The sequence below is a fragment of the Acanthochromis polyacanthus genome, chromosome 20 (assembly GCF_021347895.1).
Source record: "Acanthochromis polyacanthus isolate Apoly-LR-REF ecotype Palm Island chromosome 20, KAUST_Apoly_ChrSc, whole genome shotgun sequence".
NCBI lineage: Eukaryota > Metazoa > Chordata > Actinopteri > Pomacentridae > Acanthochromis > Acanthochromis polyacanthus.
In genome coordinates this window covers 5,652,768-5,668,232 of record NC_067132.1, presented here as the reverse complement: position 1 = coordinate 5,668,232, position 15,465 = coordinate 5,652,768, and the positions used below count along the sequence as shown (strand labels likewise).

General features: G+C 44.6%; 1 protein-coding gene across 1 annotated transcript in view; it reads left to right on the top strand.

Moving 5' to 3' along the window:
• The first annotated feature begins 10,123 nt into the window (after positions 1–10,123).
• The window catches only part of LOC110964101 (C-C chemokine receptor type 3-like), a 5,909-nt gene continuing 567 nt past the window's right edge, over positions 10,124–15,465 (top strand). The window contains exons 1-2 of the mRNA XM_022212715.2: positions 10,124–10,293; positions 14,902–15,465. The exon at positions 14,902–15,465 is cut by the window's right edge and continues 567 nt beyond it. Coding sequence (XP_022068407.1) covers positions 10,124–10,293; positions 14,902–15,465 — 734 coding nt within the window. The remainder of the gene's footprint in view (positions 10,294–14,901) is intronic.

Sequence of the window (15,465 nt, the reverse complement as noted above, 5' to 3'; positions counted from 1 at the left end):
GCCAGACAAGATATATAATCCCTCCCTACCCTCCCAGACGGACGTGTTCGGAAAATCTTCAAAGGAAGTCTCCCTGGAGGCATCCAAATCAGATGGCCAAACCACCTCAACTGACTCCTTTCGATGTGAAGGAGCAGCGGCTCTACTCCAAGCTCCCTCCGGATGTCTGAGCTCCTCACTCTATCTCTAAGGCTGAGTCCAGCCACCCTACGGAGGAAGCTCATTTCGGCCACTTGTATCCGCGATCTTGTTCTTTCGGTCACTACCCAAAGCTCATGACCATAGGTGAGGGTTGGAACGTAGATGGACTGGTAAATCGAGAGCTTCGCTTTACGGCTCAGCTCCCTCTTCACCACGATGGTCCGATACAACGCCTGCATTACTGCTGACGCCGCACCAATCCGCCTGTCCATCTCTCGCTCCATTTTCCCATCACTCATGAACAAGATCCAGAGATACTTAAACTCCTTCGCTTGCAGAAGCAACTCCCCCCAAACCCGGAGGGAGCAATCCACCGGTTTCCGGCAGAGAACCATGACATCAGACTTGGAGGTGCTGATCCGCATCCCTGCCGCTTCACACTCGGCTGCAAACTGCTCCAGTGGGTGCTGTAGGTCATGGTCTGAGGACGCCAACAAAACCACATCATCCACAAAAAGCAGAAATGCGATCCCGAGGCCCCCAAACCGAAAACCCTCCCCACCATGACTGCGCCTTGAAATCCTGTCCATGAAAACCACAAACAGGATTGGAGACAAGGGGCAGCCCTGGCGGAGTCCAACACCCACCGGAAACGTGTCAGACTTAGTGCCAAGTATACGGACACAGCTCTCACTTTGGTTGTACAGGGACCGAACAGCTCGTAGCAACGAGCCCGCAACCCCATACTCCCACAGTGCACCCCACAAAGCCCCTCGGGGGACACGGTCATAGGCCTTCTCCAGATCCACAAAACACATGCAGACTGGCAGGTCATACTCCCATGACCCCCTCAGCAGCTCCGCAAGGGAAAAGAGCTGGTCCGCTGTTCCACGACCGGGATGGAATCCGCATTGCTCCTCCTGAATCCGAGGTTCGACTATCGGTCGGATCCTCCTCTTCCAGCACCCTAGAGTAAACTTTCCCGGGGAGGCTGAGAAGTGTGATACCGCGGTAGTTGGCACACACTCTTCGGTCCCCCTTTTTGAAAATAGGGACCACTACCCCGGTCTGCCACTCCACAGGTACTGTACCCGATGCCCACGCGACATTGTATAGACGTGTCAACCAGGACAGTCCAACAATGTCCAGAGTCTTCAGCATCTCATGGCGAATCTCGTCCACACCTGGCGCCTTGCCACCGAGGAGCTTTTTAACTACCTCGGCAACCTTTGCCACGGATATGGACGAAGATCCTCCCGAGTCTTCAGGCTCTGCCTCCTCCATAGAGGACGTGTTTACCGGGTTCAGGAGTTCCTCGAAGTGCTCTTTCCACCGCTTGACGATATCCCGAGCACGGGTCAACAGTTCTCCACTCTGACTGTACACAGCCTGAGCGAAGCCCTGCCTCTCCTTCCTGAGGCATCGAACAAACCGAGGTCAACCGAAAGTCCTTCTCCATGGCCTCCCCGAACTCCTCCCACACCCGAGTTTTAGTTTCCACAACCACCACAGCTGCCGCCCTTTTGGCCAACCGGTACCTGTCAGCTGCTTCGGGAGACCCCCGAGCCAACCAGGCTCGAAAAGCCTCCTTTTTCAGCTTGACGGCCTCCCTCACCGCTGGTGTCCACCAGCGGGTCTTTGGATTGCTGCCGCGACAGGCACCAGTGACCTTCAGACCACAGCTCCTAGCAGCTGCTTCTGCAATGGAGGCTTTGAACATGGACCACTCAGACTCCATGTCTCCAACCTCCCCCGGGATGCAGGAGAAACTCTTCCGGAGGTGGCAGTTGAAAACCCTATGGCCAGGGTCCTCTGCCAGACGTTCCCAGTTCACCCGCACTACACGTTTGGGTTTACCAGGTCTGTCTGGCAGTCTTCCCCACCATCGGATCCAACTCACTACCAGGTGGTGATCAGTTGACACCTCTGCACCTTCCTTCACCCAAGTGTCCAAAACATACGGCCGCAGGTCTGATGATACAACTATAAAGTCGATCATCGACCTTTGGCCTAAGGTGCTCTGGTACCAAGTACACTTATGAGCAACCTTATGCTCGAATATGGTGTTTGTTATGGCCAATCCATGACTAGCACAGAAGTCCAATAACAAAACACCACTCGAGTTCAGATCAGGCAGGCCGTTCCTCCCAATCACCCCCCTCCAGGTTTCTCCATCATTGCCCACGTGAGCGTTGAAGTCTCCCAGGAGAACTATGGAATCCCCGGGCGGTACCCCTTCCAGAACACCACCCAGAGATTCCAAGAAGGCCGAATACTCTGAACTGCTGTTCGGCACATACACACAAACAACAGTCAGAGTTTTCCCTTCCGCAACACGAAGTCGCAGAGAGGCGACCCTCTCGTTCTCCGGGGAGAACTCTAACAAAGCAGCGCTCAGCCAAGGGCTTGTGAGTATCCCCACACCCGCCCGGCACCTCTCACTTTGGGCAACTCCGGAGTAGGAGAGAGTCCAACCTCTCTCCAGGATTCTGGTTCCAGAACCCTTGCTGTGCATGGAGGTGAGCCCAACTATATCTAGCCGGTATCGCTCCACCTCCCGCACCAGCTCAGGTTCCTTCCCTGCCAGTGAGGTGACGTTCCATGTCCCCAGAGCTAGTCTACGCCACCAGGCTGTGGCACACCCAGGCGCCCGCTCCTGTCTACTGCCCGGTGTACATAGCACCCAACCCCGACTCTCTGTCCTGTAGGTGGTGGGCCTACTGGGCGGGATTACCAGTCAGTGTCATCAAAACAATCCACATGGTCACTCCACCATCAAACACATACAAACCTCATATAGATACACACAGAGTCTTTGAGGCCATCAGAGGTGTGTGTTTTTGAAATGTTTCTGTAACATGTCCAGCCAGTAAGATAAGACAAGATTAGTGTAAACAGTACAGTGTGAGTGAATTGAATGTAGTGCCTCCACATGTGGAGCATAGGAAACAGATGCCTCACCCTGGCAATGAGAGAAGGATTGAAAGATGGGGGTTGGGGGTGGGCTGTGTTGTATTAGAGCTTTTCAGCAGGCACTCAGTGGTCTTGTGGTTGTTGTTGCACATTGCTCCACAGTCAGACACCCAGAGGGGTACTCAGATAATTAAGCAGAGGTGAAGTTCGGCCATTTTCAGTGGCTTATGCTGACTTTTGCAAATTCCTCACATATGGCAATCTGTGTGTCAAAGGTTCTTGACAGAGGTTCTCATAGCCTTGCTTTTTCCTGTTGTAAAATACAGAGGTAAAGTTTAAATGGTACAGTAGCTGGGCAGAATTAACTTTAAACAGCTACAGCTGACAATTTTAAAATCTCAACAATATTAAACCAACCTTGACTGTTGTTTTGGCACTGGAAGGACTATAAAGTGAGGAAAAGATGGTCTTGGTCTAATAATGACTTGAAGCAAAATACTAGGGCTGGCCCGAATAGCAGTTTCTGGGCTCCGGATATTCGGCCCGATTAATGACGAATACCCGAATATTCGTTCTGGCTCATAACCACTGTTGCCTCTAAGCTGCGCACTGCTGACATGGTCTCAGCGCACAGAAAATCTGCGCTGCGCACAAAAAAATCCAACCTAAATCAAAAATAAAATAAATACATAACAATTCAGTCTGTGCTATTTTAAAATGTGAGTCAGTGAGTGACCGGTGACTGGCTGCTCCAGCCAATGATGTGATTCACATAGGTATTTACGCAGCTAATCAACATCATTTACAGGCGTCCTTATGTGCAGCCACCTTAGCTGGCTGCTAAAGCGCGCTATCGTATCTAGTCTTCTATATATATCTATGCTTCTCTGTGTGTTCGGTCCTATGATCCTGTCGCGGGTTTCCTGGTTACAGACGCTGCTGCGCACTGCTCTGCGCGTTTAAAAATGTCTACACCCATAACTCCACCATGTCCAAAAAGCAAAAACGTTTGCAATGTACAGACGTGAGTGGGAAGACTCAAACCCCTGGCAATAGGTACAAGAAAAACTGTTTTTTCTGTTGCTCATGGACTGGCTGAAGTAAGGCAGCATCAGGAGACAAACATTTAAGAAACCCAACCAGCAGGTCGCAGTTTATCATCCCCAATCATCTCCTGAAGTCCATATGGTAAGGGACATCATGATGAGATTTGCTGGATTTCCTACAGTATATGTTTGTGAATTTACCAGATTATGCTTATAATCATGCTGATGTAGCCGTAGACTCTACAGTATTTTAGTGACTCTATAAACTCCTAAGTTTTATTTAAATGCTTTTTAGTTTTCAAGAAACATTTATTGACAGACTGGTGACCTGTCCAGGGTGTCCCCTGCCTTCACCCGAGTCAGCTGGGATAGGCTCCAGCACCCCCCATGACCCTAGTGAGGATAAAGCGGTGTATAGAGAATGGATGGATGGATAAGCCTTTATTTATTAGCCCATATGTGATCAATAAATGGCCTTTGTCTGTCTCAAGAAAAACTCACTCAGAACTCTGATATGTTAACAGTACTAAATAAATACATGCCTACACACATAAATGAGTTAATACATTAACTTTGTTAAGATAAGATTTAGATATAGATGAAAAAATATCTGTAGAGAATTTCTTTGTCCAGTATTCTGCATTCAGTTGAGGAATATTTTCTCCAAAATGGTGCTCTATATCGTCAGCAAGGACAATGTACCCAGCTGATGGTGCCTCAAACAGCTCGAGATTTAATACTCACATTGGGCCATTCTATTCCCTGAGCTGGCCACCTAGGGAAACATAAGACTCTAGCACGTATTAGACGTCATTTTTATTGGCCTGGTTTACGCTCAGCTGTTTCACAGTTTTGTAGAAGTTGCCCAGAATGCCAGCAAACTTCAATAAGAGGTCCAACTAAAGCTCCTCTCCAGCCTCTCCCCACTATTTCAACCCCCTTTGAACGTCTCGGAATGGATGTGGTAGGCCCTGTGGAAAGAAGCAGAACGGGCAATCGATTTATGCTGGTGATAACAGATTATGCCACAAAATATCCTGAAGTCTTCCCTTTAAGAAATGTCCATGCAAAAACTGTGGCTTTTACACTGGTTCAGTTATTCTCCAGGGTGGGTTTCCCCCATGAAATTGTAACTGATCAAGGAAGTAACTTCATGTCTGGACTCTTAAAGCAAGTCTACAAGTTGCTGGGCATCCGAAGTGTGAGAACGACGCCATTTCATCCCGAAACCAATGGTTTGACAGAGCGCTTCAACCAAACACTTAAACAGATGGTCCGCAAGTTTGTTAATGACACTGGTTCCGATTGGGATCAGTGGCTCCCCTACCTCCTTTTTGCATATAGGGAGGTACCTCAAGCCTCCACTGGTTTTTCTCCCTTTGAACTTTTATATGGACATGAGGTGAGAGGCCCATTGTCTTTATTAAGAGAGACCTGGGAGGGAGATTCGGGGAGGGGGGAGCCCATTAATGTTATTTCCTATGTCATACAGATGCGTGAGAAGCTGCAAAAGATGAGTGAGCTGGCCCAGGTGAACATGAAATCTGCTCAACGCTATCAAAAACATGATATGACCAAGCGGCCCGCCATAGAAATCTGGAGCCTGGGATTAAGGTATTGGTCATGCTACCTACCAGTGACAGTAAACTCCTGGCAAAGTGACAAGGACCATTTGAGATCTCCAGAAGAATGGGCCCCACCACCTATGAGATCTCCATGCCTGGGCGCCGGCAGTCAAAGAAAATTCTTCACGTGAACCTCCTCAAACAATGGTTTCCTCGGGAGGAGAAAGGAGCCGAGGTGATGCTTATCAAAAAAGTGGAGGAAGAGGAGGAGGTGGATGATCAATATCTACCCACACCAGGAGGTTTGAACCTGGATATTGACCACCTCACAGAAGAACAGCAGGCCCAGGTAAAACCTCTCATAAATACAACTGTGTTTTCTGAACTGCCTGGCCGAACAGACCTGGTGGAACATACCATTGTATTGAAGCCAGATGCACCAATCAAGCGTATGAGTTACAGGATACCGGAGCGCCTCCTGGTGGCCTTGAAGAAAGAAATGGACCTGATGTTATCCCTGGGAATAATTCAGCCCTCCAAGAGTGAATGGTGCAACCCTGTGGTGTTGGTTCCTAAAAAGGACGGGACCATCCGGTTTTGTATTGACTTCAGGTATTTGAACTCAATTTCAAAATTCGACTCATACCCTACTCCACGAGTTGATGAACTGATCGAGCGGTTGGGGAAAGCCAAGTATTTGACCACCATTGACCTCTGTAAAGGATATTGGCAGGTCAACCTGTCCCCACAATCAAGGGAGTTGACAGCCTTTCGTACACCTTGGGGGCAGTTTGAATTCACCGTTCTCCCGTTTGGTCTCCATGGCGCACCGGCCACTTTTCAACGATTGATGGACCAGGTACTGTGTAGCCATTCTGATTATGCCTGTGCTTACTTGGATGACATTGTTGTTTTCAGTACCACTTGGGAGGAGCATGTGGAGCATCTTACAAAGATCCTGGATGTTCTGCAAGCGGCTGGACTCACCATCAACCCGGCGAAATGCTCCCTGGCTCAGACCGAAACACAGTACCTGGGTTTCATCATTGGAGGTGGGAAAATCAGACCACAAGTTCATAAAGTTGAAGCGATTGAATCTTGTCCTCTGCCCCAAACTCGAAAGCAGTTAAGATCTTTCTTAGGAATGGCCGGATTTTACCATCGCTTCATTCCCTAACTTTCTGCTCGAGCTGCATCTCTGACCGATATGACTGGCTCTCAGCAGCCGAGTCAGCTGAAGTGGACAAAAGAAAGGGTTGCCGCTTTTAAGGACATTCAACAAGCATTGAGTAAGGACCCAGTTTTGTTTTGCCCTGATTTTGACAAAGATTTTATTCTGCAAACAGATGCCTTGGAGAGAGGCATTGGAGCTGTGCTGCTGCAAGGACCACCAGAGGACCTCCATCCTGTTGCTTATATCAGCAGGAAATTATTCCCTCGGGAGGTTCAGTATGCAACAGTCGAGAAGGAAGCTCGAGCCATGAAGTGGGCGATGGACTCTTTCAAATATTAGCTTCTGGGGAGGCAGTTCATCCTCCAGACAGACCACAAGGCTCTGCAATGGTTGGAGAAGATGCAGGATACCAATGGAAGGATCACAAGATGGTATATCGCAATGCAGCCATTTCGGTTTGTGGTCCAGCACATCCCTGGAAAGGACAACCATACAGCGGACACAATACAACACAACACAACACAACACAATACAACAAAATACAGTACAATACAACACAATATAACACAATACAACACAACACAATACAATAAAACACAATACAACACAATAAGATAACAACACAAAACAATACAACACAATACAACACAATACACCACAATACAATACAACACAATACAACACAACACAATACAACACAATACAACACAACAACAACACAATACGATAACAACACAACAACAACACAATAACATAACAACACAGCACAATACAACACAACACAACACAAAACAACAAAACACAACACAATACAATACAATAACAACACAACACAATACAATACAATACAACACAATACAATACAATACAATACAACACAACACAACACAATACAACACAACACAATACACCGCAATACGATACAGCACAATACAATACAACACAACACAACACAACACAATACAATACAACACAATACAATACAACACAACACAATACACCACAATACGATACAACACAATACAATACAACACAACACAACACAATACAATACAATAAAACACAATACAACACAACAACACAATAAGATAACAACACAACACAATACAACACAATACAACACAACACAATACACCACAATACAATACAACACAATACAACACAACACAACAACAACACAATACGATAACAACACAGCACAATACAACACAACACAATACAACAACAATACAATACAATAACAACACAACACAACACAATACAATACAATACAACACAATACAATACAACACAACACAACACAGTACAACACAATACAATACACCACAATACGATACAACACAATACAATACAACACAACACAATACAATACAACACAACACGACACAATAAGATAACAACACAGCACAACACAATACAACACAACACAACACAATACAACAACACAATACGATAACAACACAACAACAACACAATAAGATAACAACACAATACAATACAACACAACACAATACAATACAACAACAACAACAACACAATACGATAACAACACAACAACACAATAAGATAACAACACAATACAACACAACACAGTACAATACAACACAACACAACACAATACAACACAACACAATACAATACAACACAACACAACTTCCTGCAGTGACTCCAGCAGGACTGGAGCAAAAGTGTAAGGGCATAGTCAGTGCACCCTCAGGCACCATCACTGGGATGGATTCATTTGGACAACAGACAGCACAGCTCTGACACGTCTTGGTGTGAAACTTCCCCGTCCACACTAACAATAAGATAAAAACACAACACAACACAACACAATACAATACAATACAACAATATACAGCACAACACAATACAATACAACACAATACAATACAACACAGCACAATACAATACAACACATTACAACACAATTGTATTGTGTTGTAATGTGTTGTGTTGTATATTGTTGTATTGTATTGTGTTGTGTTGTGTTTTTATCGTATTGTTAGTGTGGACGGGGAAGTTTCACACCAAGACGTGTCAGAGCTGTGTTGTCTGTTGTCCAAAATGCATTAGTTTCAGCTGTGAAATTGTGATGCACAAGTTTTTTTTCTTCACTTTATACATGAAAAGAACACTTTACTGTGGTTTTAGTCACTGATTACATTCACCTGTAGCTGCTTTTTATGCCTCTACCTTTTGCAGCCTACAAAAGAAGACAGTAACGGTAAACAGCAGCAACAGATGAACATAATCAGTGACTAAAAACACAGTAAACTGGGCAAATGTTCCACACAAAGCTCTGCTGTTCTAGGTTTCCATGGTGACTTGGACTTTTTCAGTTCAATAGGAACTGAAAAAAAGAAGCATGTAGAGTTTTACAGCTTGTTATTTTGTCAAAATAATCCATATTGGCTGCGAACAATGCCATTAGCTAGTGGACGTTTCTGTGTGAGACTGGTGCAGACTCAGATTCAGAATCTGAACAGTTCAGGGAAGAGAGTGTGCTTCTGTGTGGGCTTTCAGTCACTTCTTCATTCTCTTAACTCACACACACACACACACACACACACACACACACACACACACACACACACACACACACACACACACACACACGCGCGCGCACACACACACACACACTATGTTTTTCAATCCTTGTGGGGACATACCATTGACTCCCATTCATATCTAACCCCTAACCCTAACCCTTACCTTAACCTAACCCTTACCCTGACCAAAACAATGCCTAACCCTAAAGAAACGTTTTTGCACTTTTACTTTTTTCAGTAACAACAAAATGGCCAAGAAAACACTGTTTAAACTTGTGGGGACCAAAATGAGGTCCCCACAAGTGACATAGTTTTTGGTTTTCCTACAGTTGTGAGGACATTTGGTCCCCACAATATAGCAAAAACATGGGCACACACACACACACACACACACACACACACACACACACACACACACACACACACACACACACCTCTAGAATACTTCCTCTAGCTTGATGACTTATCATGGAATGACTTAAACTCACTTTGACTCAGATCGCTCAGGCCTTCAGAGTCACACAGCAGTCGGGAGCTACCTTCAGGACGGACGGTAAGTCGCCTCATTCCCACAAACATCTCTGTTTACTGTCCAGCTCTGTGGCTTTTTCTTGGTTAAAGACTTTTTTCTCCAGCTCTCTGTAAAAACAATCACTGTGTAATTTCCAGTTCATTCCTGTGGATGTTATGTTTGATGACTGCATTTCTGTCTGTGACAGATTTCTGAAGAAGATGGAAACTACAACATTTGATTATGACTACGATAATTCCAGTGCTGAACCGGTCACACCATGTAGCAGGGACGGTGACAACAACCTGGGAGCTCAGCTGTCCGTCCTCTACTACTTCATGTTCGTCTTCAGTCTCTTAGGCAACGGACTGCTCCTGGTCATCATCCATCGGTGAGCAGAACGTCTCAGTGAAAACACTGAGTGCATAAGTGATTAAAGTGGTTTCATTTAAGCAGCTTCTAACCGTCTACATCATTCCACTGTTATTGACACTTTTAACTAAGTGTAAAGTGAAGCTGTAATCCTTTGAATGTGAGTCGTGGCAGACTTGGTGACACCCACTGGGGTCTCAGTCCTTCAGAGACGTAACAGAAGAGCAGCTGGTGTCTAATTACAGTGTGTCAGACGGGATTTTCCATCATTCCATGAGTAACTGTAATATGAATTCACAATTTAAAAAACAAAATCAGTACAGCCTCCAAAATGTCCATAAAGCTGAATTAAGACATTTCCAAAGCCATTTTGGTTTGTTCCATTTAAAAAGGACAGAGAGGAGACGTTTGGACACAGGTGGATGTGACTGAAGATGGCATGAAGTTGTCAGTAAAAAAAAAAACAACAAGCAGGAGTCATACAGCTGTGGGAGCGTCTGTTCTCGTTCCTATAGACAGTAGAGTCTCCTCTCAGCCCCCAGAGAGTCGACCACAAAGATTGCAATGTAACCTGAAAACATTGTCGATGTTCATGGGAACATAAACGACAACGTCAGAGCAGAACTCTGGATAGAAGGTGTTGTTTATAACAGAGGATATTCCAGTTTCTAAGGTTGAAGAGATGCTGCAGAGAGCTCAAGGAAAGAGAATTACCTTGCCACTGAAAGCCTTAGATTGCTAGTATTTATGGTATATACAAAGACTGATTTAAAAAAACAACTAAAAATGATCTAGTTCTATTTTTCATCCAAACTGAAATAAATAAAATCAGCATCAGTGATATTACAGGAGTTATGATTTGCTGAAAAGGGTAATATTTTATTCCTGTTGCTGTTGTTATGAACAATTGCATTCTTTAGGGCTGATAAAGATGGAGAAAAACTAAAATTATCTACAATTATATCACCCTTCAGTGCCTTCAGGGACTCCTAGTGTTAATATGTGAAAATGATTACAGGAAGGACAGTTCACCAGAGCCACACTTCCTATCTCCCCCCAGATCAGAGCCAGCAAATGCTGAACTGGCTAAAAACAGGAGGCAGAAGGAACATTTTCTTTTAACAATCGTTTAGCTGTCCTCCAAACAAAATGAATTTAATTGGTGCTTGGATCCCAGGAGGAAGCTGCTCACTGTTATTTCATTTTCAGCTCATCTTGGAGATGTTTCACACATTTGTGCTCACAGTCTCACCTTCACCTAAAGGCCCTGTCACACTCTAGCGTATAGAGCCAGCGTCTGAGGAACGTATGGACTTTTTGGGAATACGCTGACATACGCTGAAACACGCTAGGGGTACGCTGGAATACATTTCTAGTACGTCGGGGTATGTCGGTGTACGCTGATGTATGCTGACGGCCAAAAATTTTTTTTGAACATGCACAAAAATTGTCAGCGTTTGCTGACATGAATTTTACGCTCCTCATACGTTCCTTAAACGCTGAACACACTAGAGGTACGCTGAAGGTATGTTACTCATACGTCGAGTACGCTTCTCATATGTTGAAATTGAGTGGGTCAGGAAACCTAGCGTTAGAGGAGCGTATAATGAACGTGTGTCTGACGTGTGTCTAACGAATGGCTAACGTTATGATGGTAGTTCTAACCACAGTCTAATGTACTCAACTTATGCCTAACGTGTTCTGAGCGTACAGCCAACTTATCCCATGCGTATTACATGTGTATTTCCAGCGTATGGGGGGTATATAAAGTCTCACATTTCCAAATCTGTATCACTTTGTACCAGCAGTTCAGAGATGGAGGTTGCTGTGCTACAACATCACCAAGATTTGTTACAGTTGGCAGTTGAGTATCCTAGACATAGAAGAAGAAGGCGTAGAATGAGACGTGCAATCTGGGTGAAACCTTGGATTGGAAGACGGCGTCAATTTAATGGCCATAAGCTGGTCTTTATGACCAGCTTATGGTTGAATTGAGAAATGAAGATCAGAGAGCCTTCAGGAACTTCCTACGCATGCCTCCAGAAATGTATGATGAACTGCTGGACAGAGTTGGTCCCAACATCACCAGCTGTGTACGCTCCTCATACATGTGGCTGACGTTCCGCAAACGTTTCTCATACGTCGGAGGTACGCTGATATACGTTACTCATACGTTGGTATACGTCGAGCTCAAATACACATCACATCACATACGCTCACATACGCTGACATACGCTATGCGGACGCTACTCATACGCTGACGGTACGCTAGGCTCATGTTACTCTAACGGTCATTAACCAAAAATTGACCTCATACGCTGAAAAGTTGTGCGTATGAACAATTTTTTTGAAATATTTGATACGTTCCTCATATGCTGGCTCTATACGCTAGAGTGTGACAGGGCCTTAAGGGACACTGTTTGGACTTGAAATAATGCAATGCCCACGTGTTATAAAAGAAACTGCAATGAGATCATGTTAGAGTCTTTTTGCACAATCTATTGCTCCATAGCAAAGATTATTTTTTTGGGCTGTCCCTCATAATGGTTACATCATTGATTCCTGATCAGTTGAAGTTTTAGCAGCTAAAAACTTCCTGAAGCACAAAGTTGAATTGTTGATAATCTGATTTGTGGTTGGTAGTGGTCACTGCTGAAGTTCAGTCCAAGCTGTCCTTACACTGCTGCAGGAATGTACACTTGATTTCCAGGACTCTCTGAACTTTCAGAGGGTTTGGTACAGCTGCAGTAACACACATTTTTGACCAGTAGACTTGAAATACTGAACCAGAGAAGGCAGTAAAATACTACTTTACAGCTGGGATCCTTCTAACTGAACTGAGTCCTGGATAACAATGCCCACAAGGATGACAGAATATTTTCTGATCTTCCACCTCTGACCTCCCATTGACTGCATTTTTCTGCACCTTCCAACATCTGTTTTGTGGATATGGCACTATAATCCAGACTCTACAGACAAACTTTCCCTACGAATGTCACTGATGCTAAAGATTCAGTTCAATTCAATTCATATAGCACAGATTCCTAACATATGTAATCTTACAGCGCGTAGCATAGTGAAGTACAGACCCCAGAATTACAACAGAAAACCCAACAATCCAAAGATGCCTTTGGATTCCTGATGGTGGGAAGGAACAAAAACATCTGTGATGGAGGGAAAGAAACCTCCGACAGAACCAGGCTCAGGGAAGGCGACCATCTGCCTCAACTGGTTGGGAGGTGGTGGGGTAGAAGATGGTGAAGATCAGAGATGTGTAGCTCCAGATCCAGAGACAGAACAAACATAGGACCTCAGGGAAACATGAGAGGAAGTGACCTGTAATGGTGATATATTACTGTATGGAAAGAGTACAGGAGAGGAACCCAGTGCATCATTGGAATCCTCCAGCAGTCTAAACCTACAGCGGCATAACTGAGGGTCACCCCCCTAACTATCAGCTTTATCAAACAGGAAAGTTTTCAGCCTAATCCTTTAAATAGAGTGTGTCTGCCTCCAGAACCCAAACTGGGAGCAGGTTCCACAGGAGAGGAGCTGATAACTGAAGGCTCTGCCTCCCATTCTACTTTTAGAAATTCTAGGAACAACAAGTAAGCCTGCAGCTTGAGAGCGAAGAGTTCTACTAGGATAATAAGGTACTATCAGATCTTTAAGATATGATGGAGATTGGTTATTAAGAGCTTTATATGTCAGAAGAAGGATTTTAAATTCTATTCTGGATTTAACAGGAAGCCAATGAAGAGAAACCAGCATAGGAGAAATATGATGTCTCTTGGTAACTCCTGTCAATACTCTAGCTGCAGCGTTTTGGATCAACTGTAGATGTTTGAAAGAACTACTGGGACATCATGATAATAAGGAATTGCAATAGTCAAGCCTGGAAGTAACAAAAGCATGAACTAATTTTTCTGCATCACTCTGAGACAGAATGTTCCTGATTTTTACAATATTACGCAGGTGAAAAAAGGAAGTCCTACAGTTTAGTTTTATGTGTGAGTTAAAGGACAAGTCCTGGTCAAAGATAACGCTGACGCTCCTCACAGTAGTACTGAGGAGCTGACTACTGAAGGCTCTGCCTCCCTTTCTACTTTTAGAAATTCTGGGAACCACAAGTACTGCAGTCTGAGAGTGAAGGTTTCTGTTAGGATAATATGAAACAATAAGGTCTTTGATATATGACTGTGATCATTAACAGTTTTATATGTTAGAAGCTAGATTTTAAATTCTATCCTGGATTTCATCAGGAGCCAATGAAGAGAAGCTAATACTGAAGAAATATGATCTCTGCTACTGGTTCCTGTCCGAACTCTGGCTGTAGCATTTTGGATCAGCTGTAGATGTTTCAGAGAACTATTGGGACATCCTGATAATAAGGAATTACAATAGTCCATCCTAGAAGTTATAAATGCATGGACTAGTTTCTCAGCATCACTCTGAGACAGGATGTTCCTGATTGAAAGCTGCACAGATTTGGTTCACTGCCAGGAACCAGTTCATTTACTGGTGCCAGTTAAACAGTCTGTAGTCACAGTGAAATATACCTGCTTTACCATTAAAGTCTCTGTTCCTCTCTAATGATGCGATGCTTTTCTGACTGACCACCCTGCAGGTTTGAGAAGCTGACCACTGTGACCAACATCTTGCTGCTGAACCTGGTCTTGTCCTCCGTGATCTTCATGAGCAGCCTTCCCTTCTTGGGTGTCTACATGCAGCTTTCCACCTGGATCTTTGGCAAAGTTATGTGCAAGATTGTTGGTAGTGTCTACTACCTGGGTTTCTACAGCTCCGTCCTCTTCCTCGCTCTTCTGACCTTCGACCGACACCTTGCAGTTGTGTACTCCTTAAGGATGTCACATGTGAGGAACCGAAGCTACGCTGTGATCTCCTGTGGTGTGGTTTGGCTGGTCAGCGGCTTGGCGTGCATCAGGCCCATGATTCTTCACACCACTTTTGTGTATATTGACAACAAAACCTACTGTGATGAGTTTCCAGGTGACCTTCTTAATATTAATGTTAGTCAGCTGAGAACCTCTGGATTTTACCTTCAGCTTTTCCTTTTCTTGATCTTCCCTCTGGTTGTGATTATCTACTGCTATGTTAGGATTGCAATCACTGTCATGTCATCCAAGATAGTTACCAAGTTCAAGACAGTCAGGCTGATTTTTGTCATCGT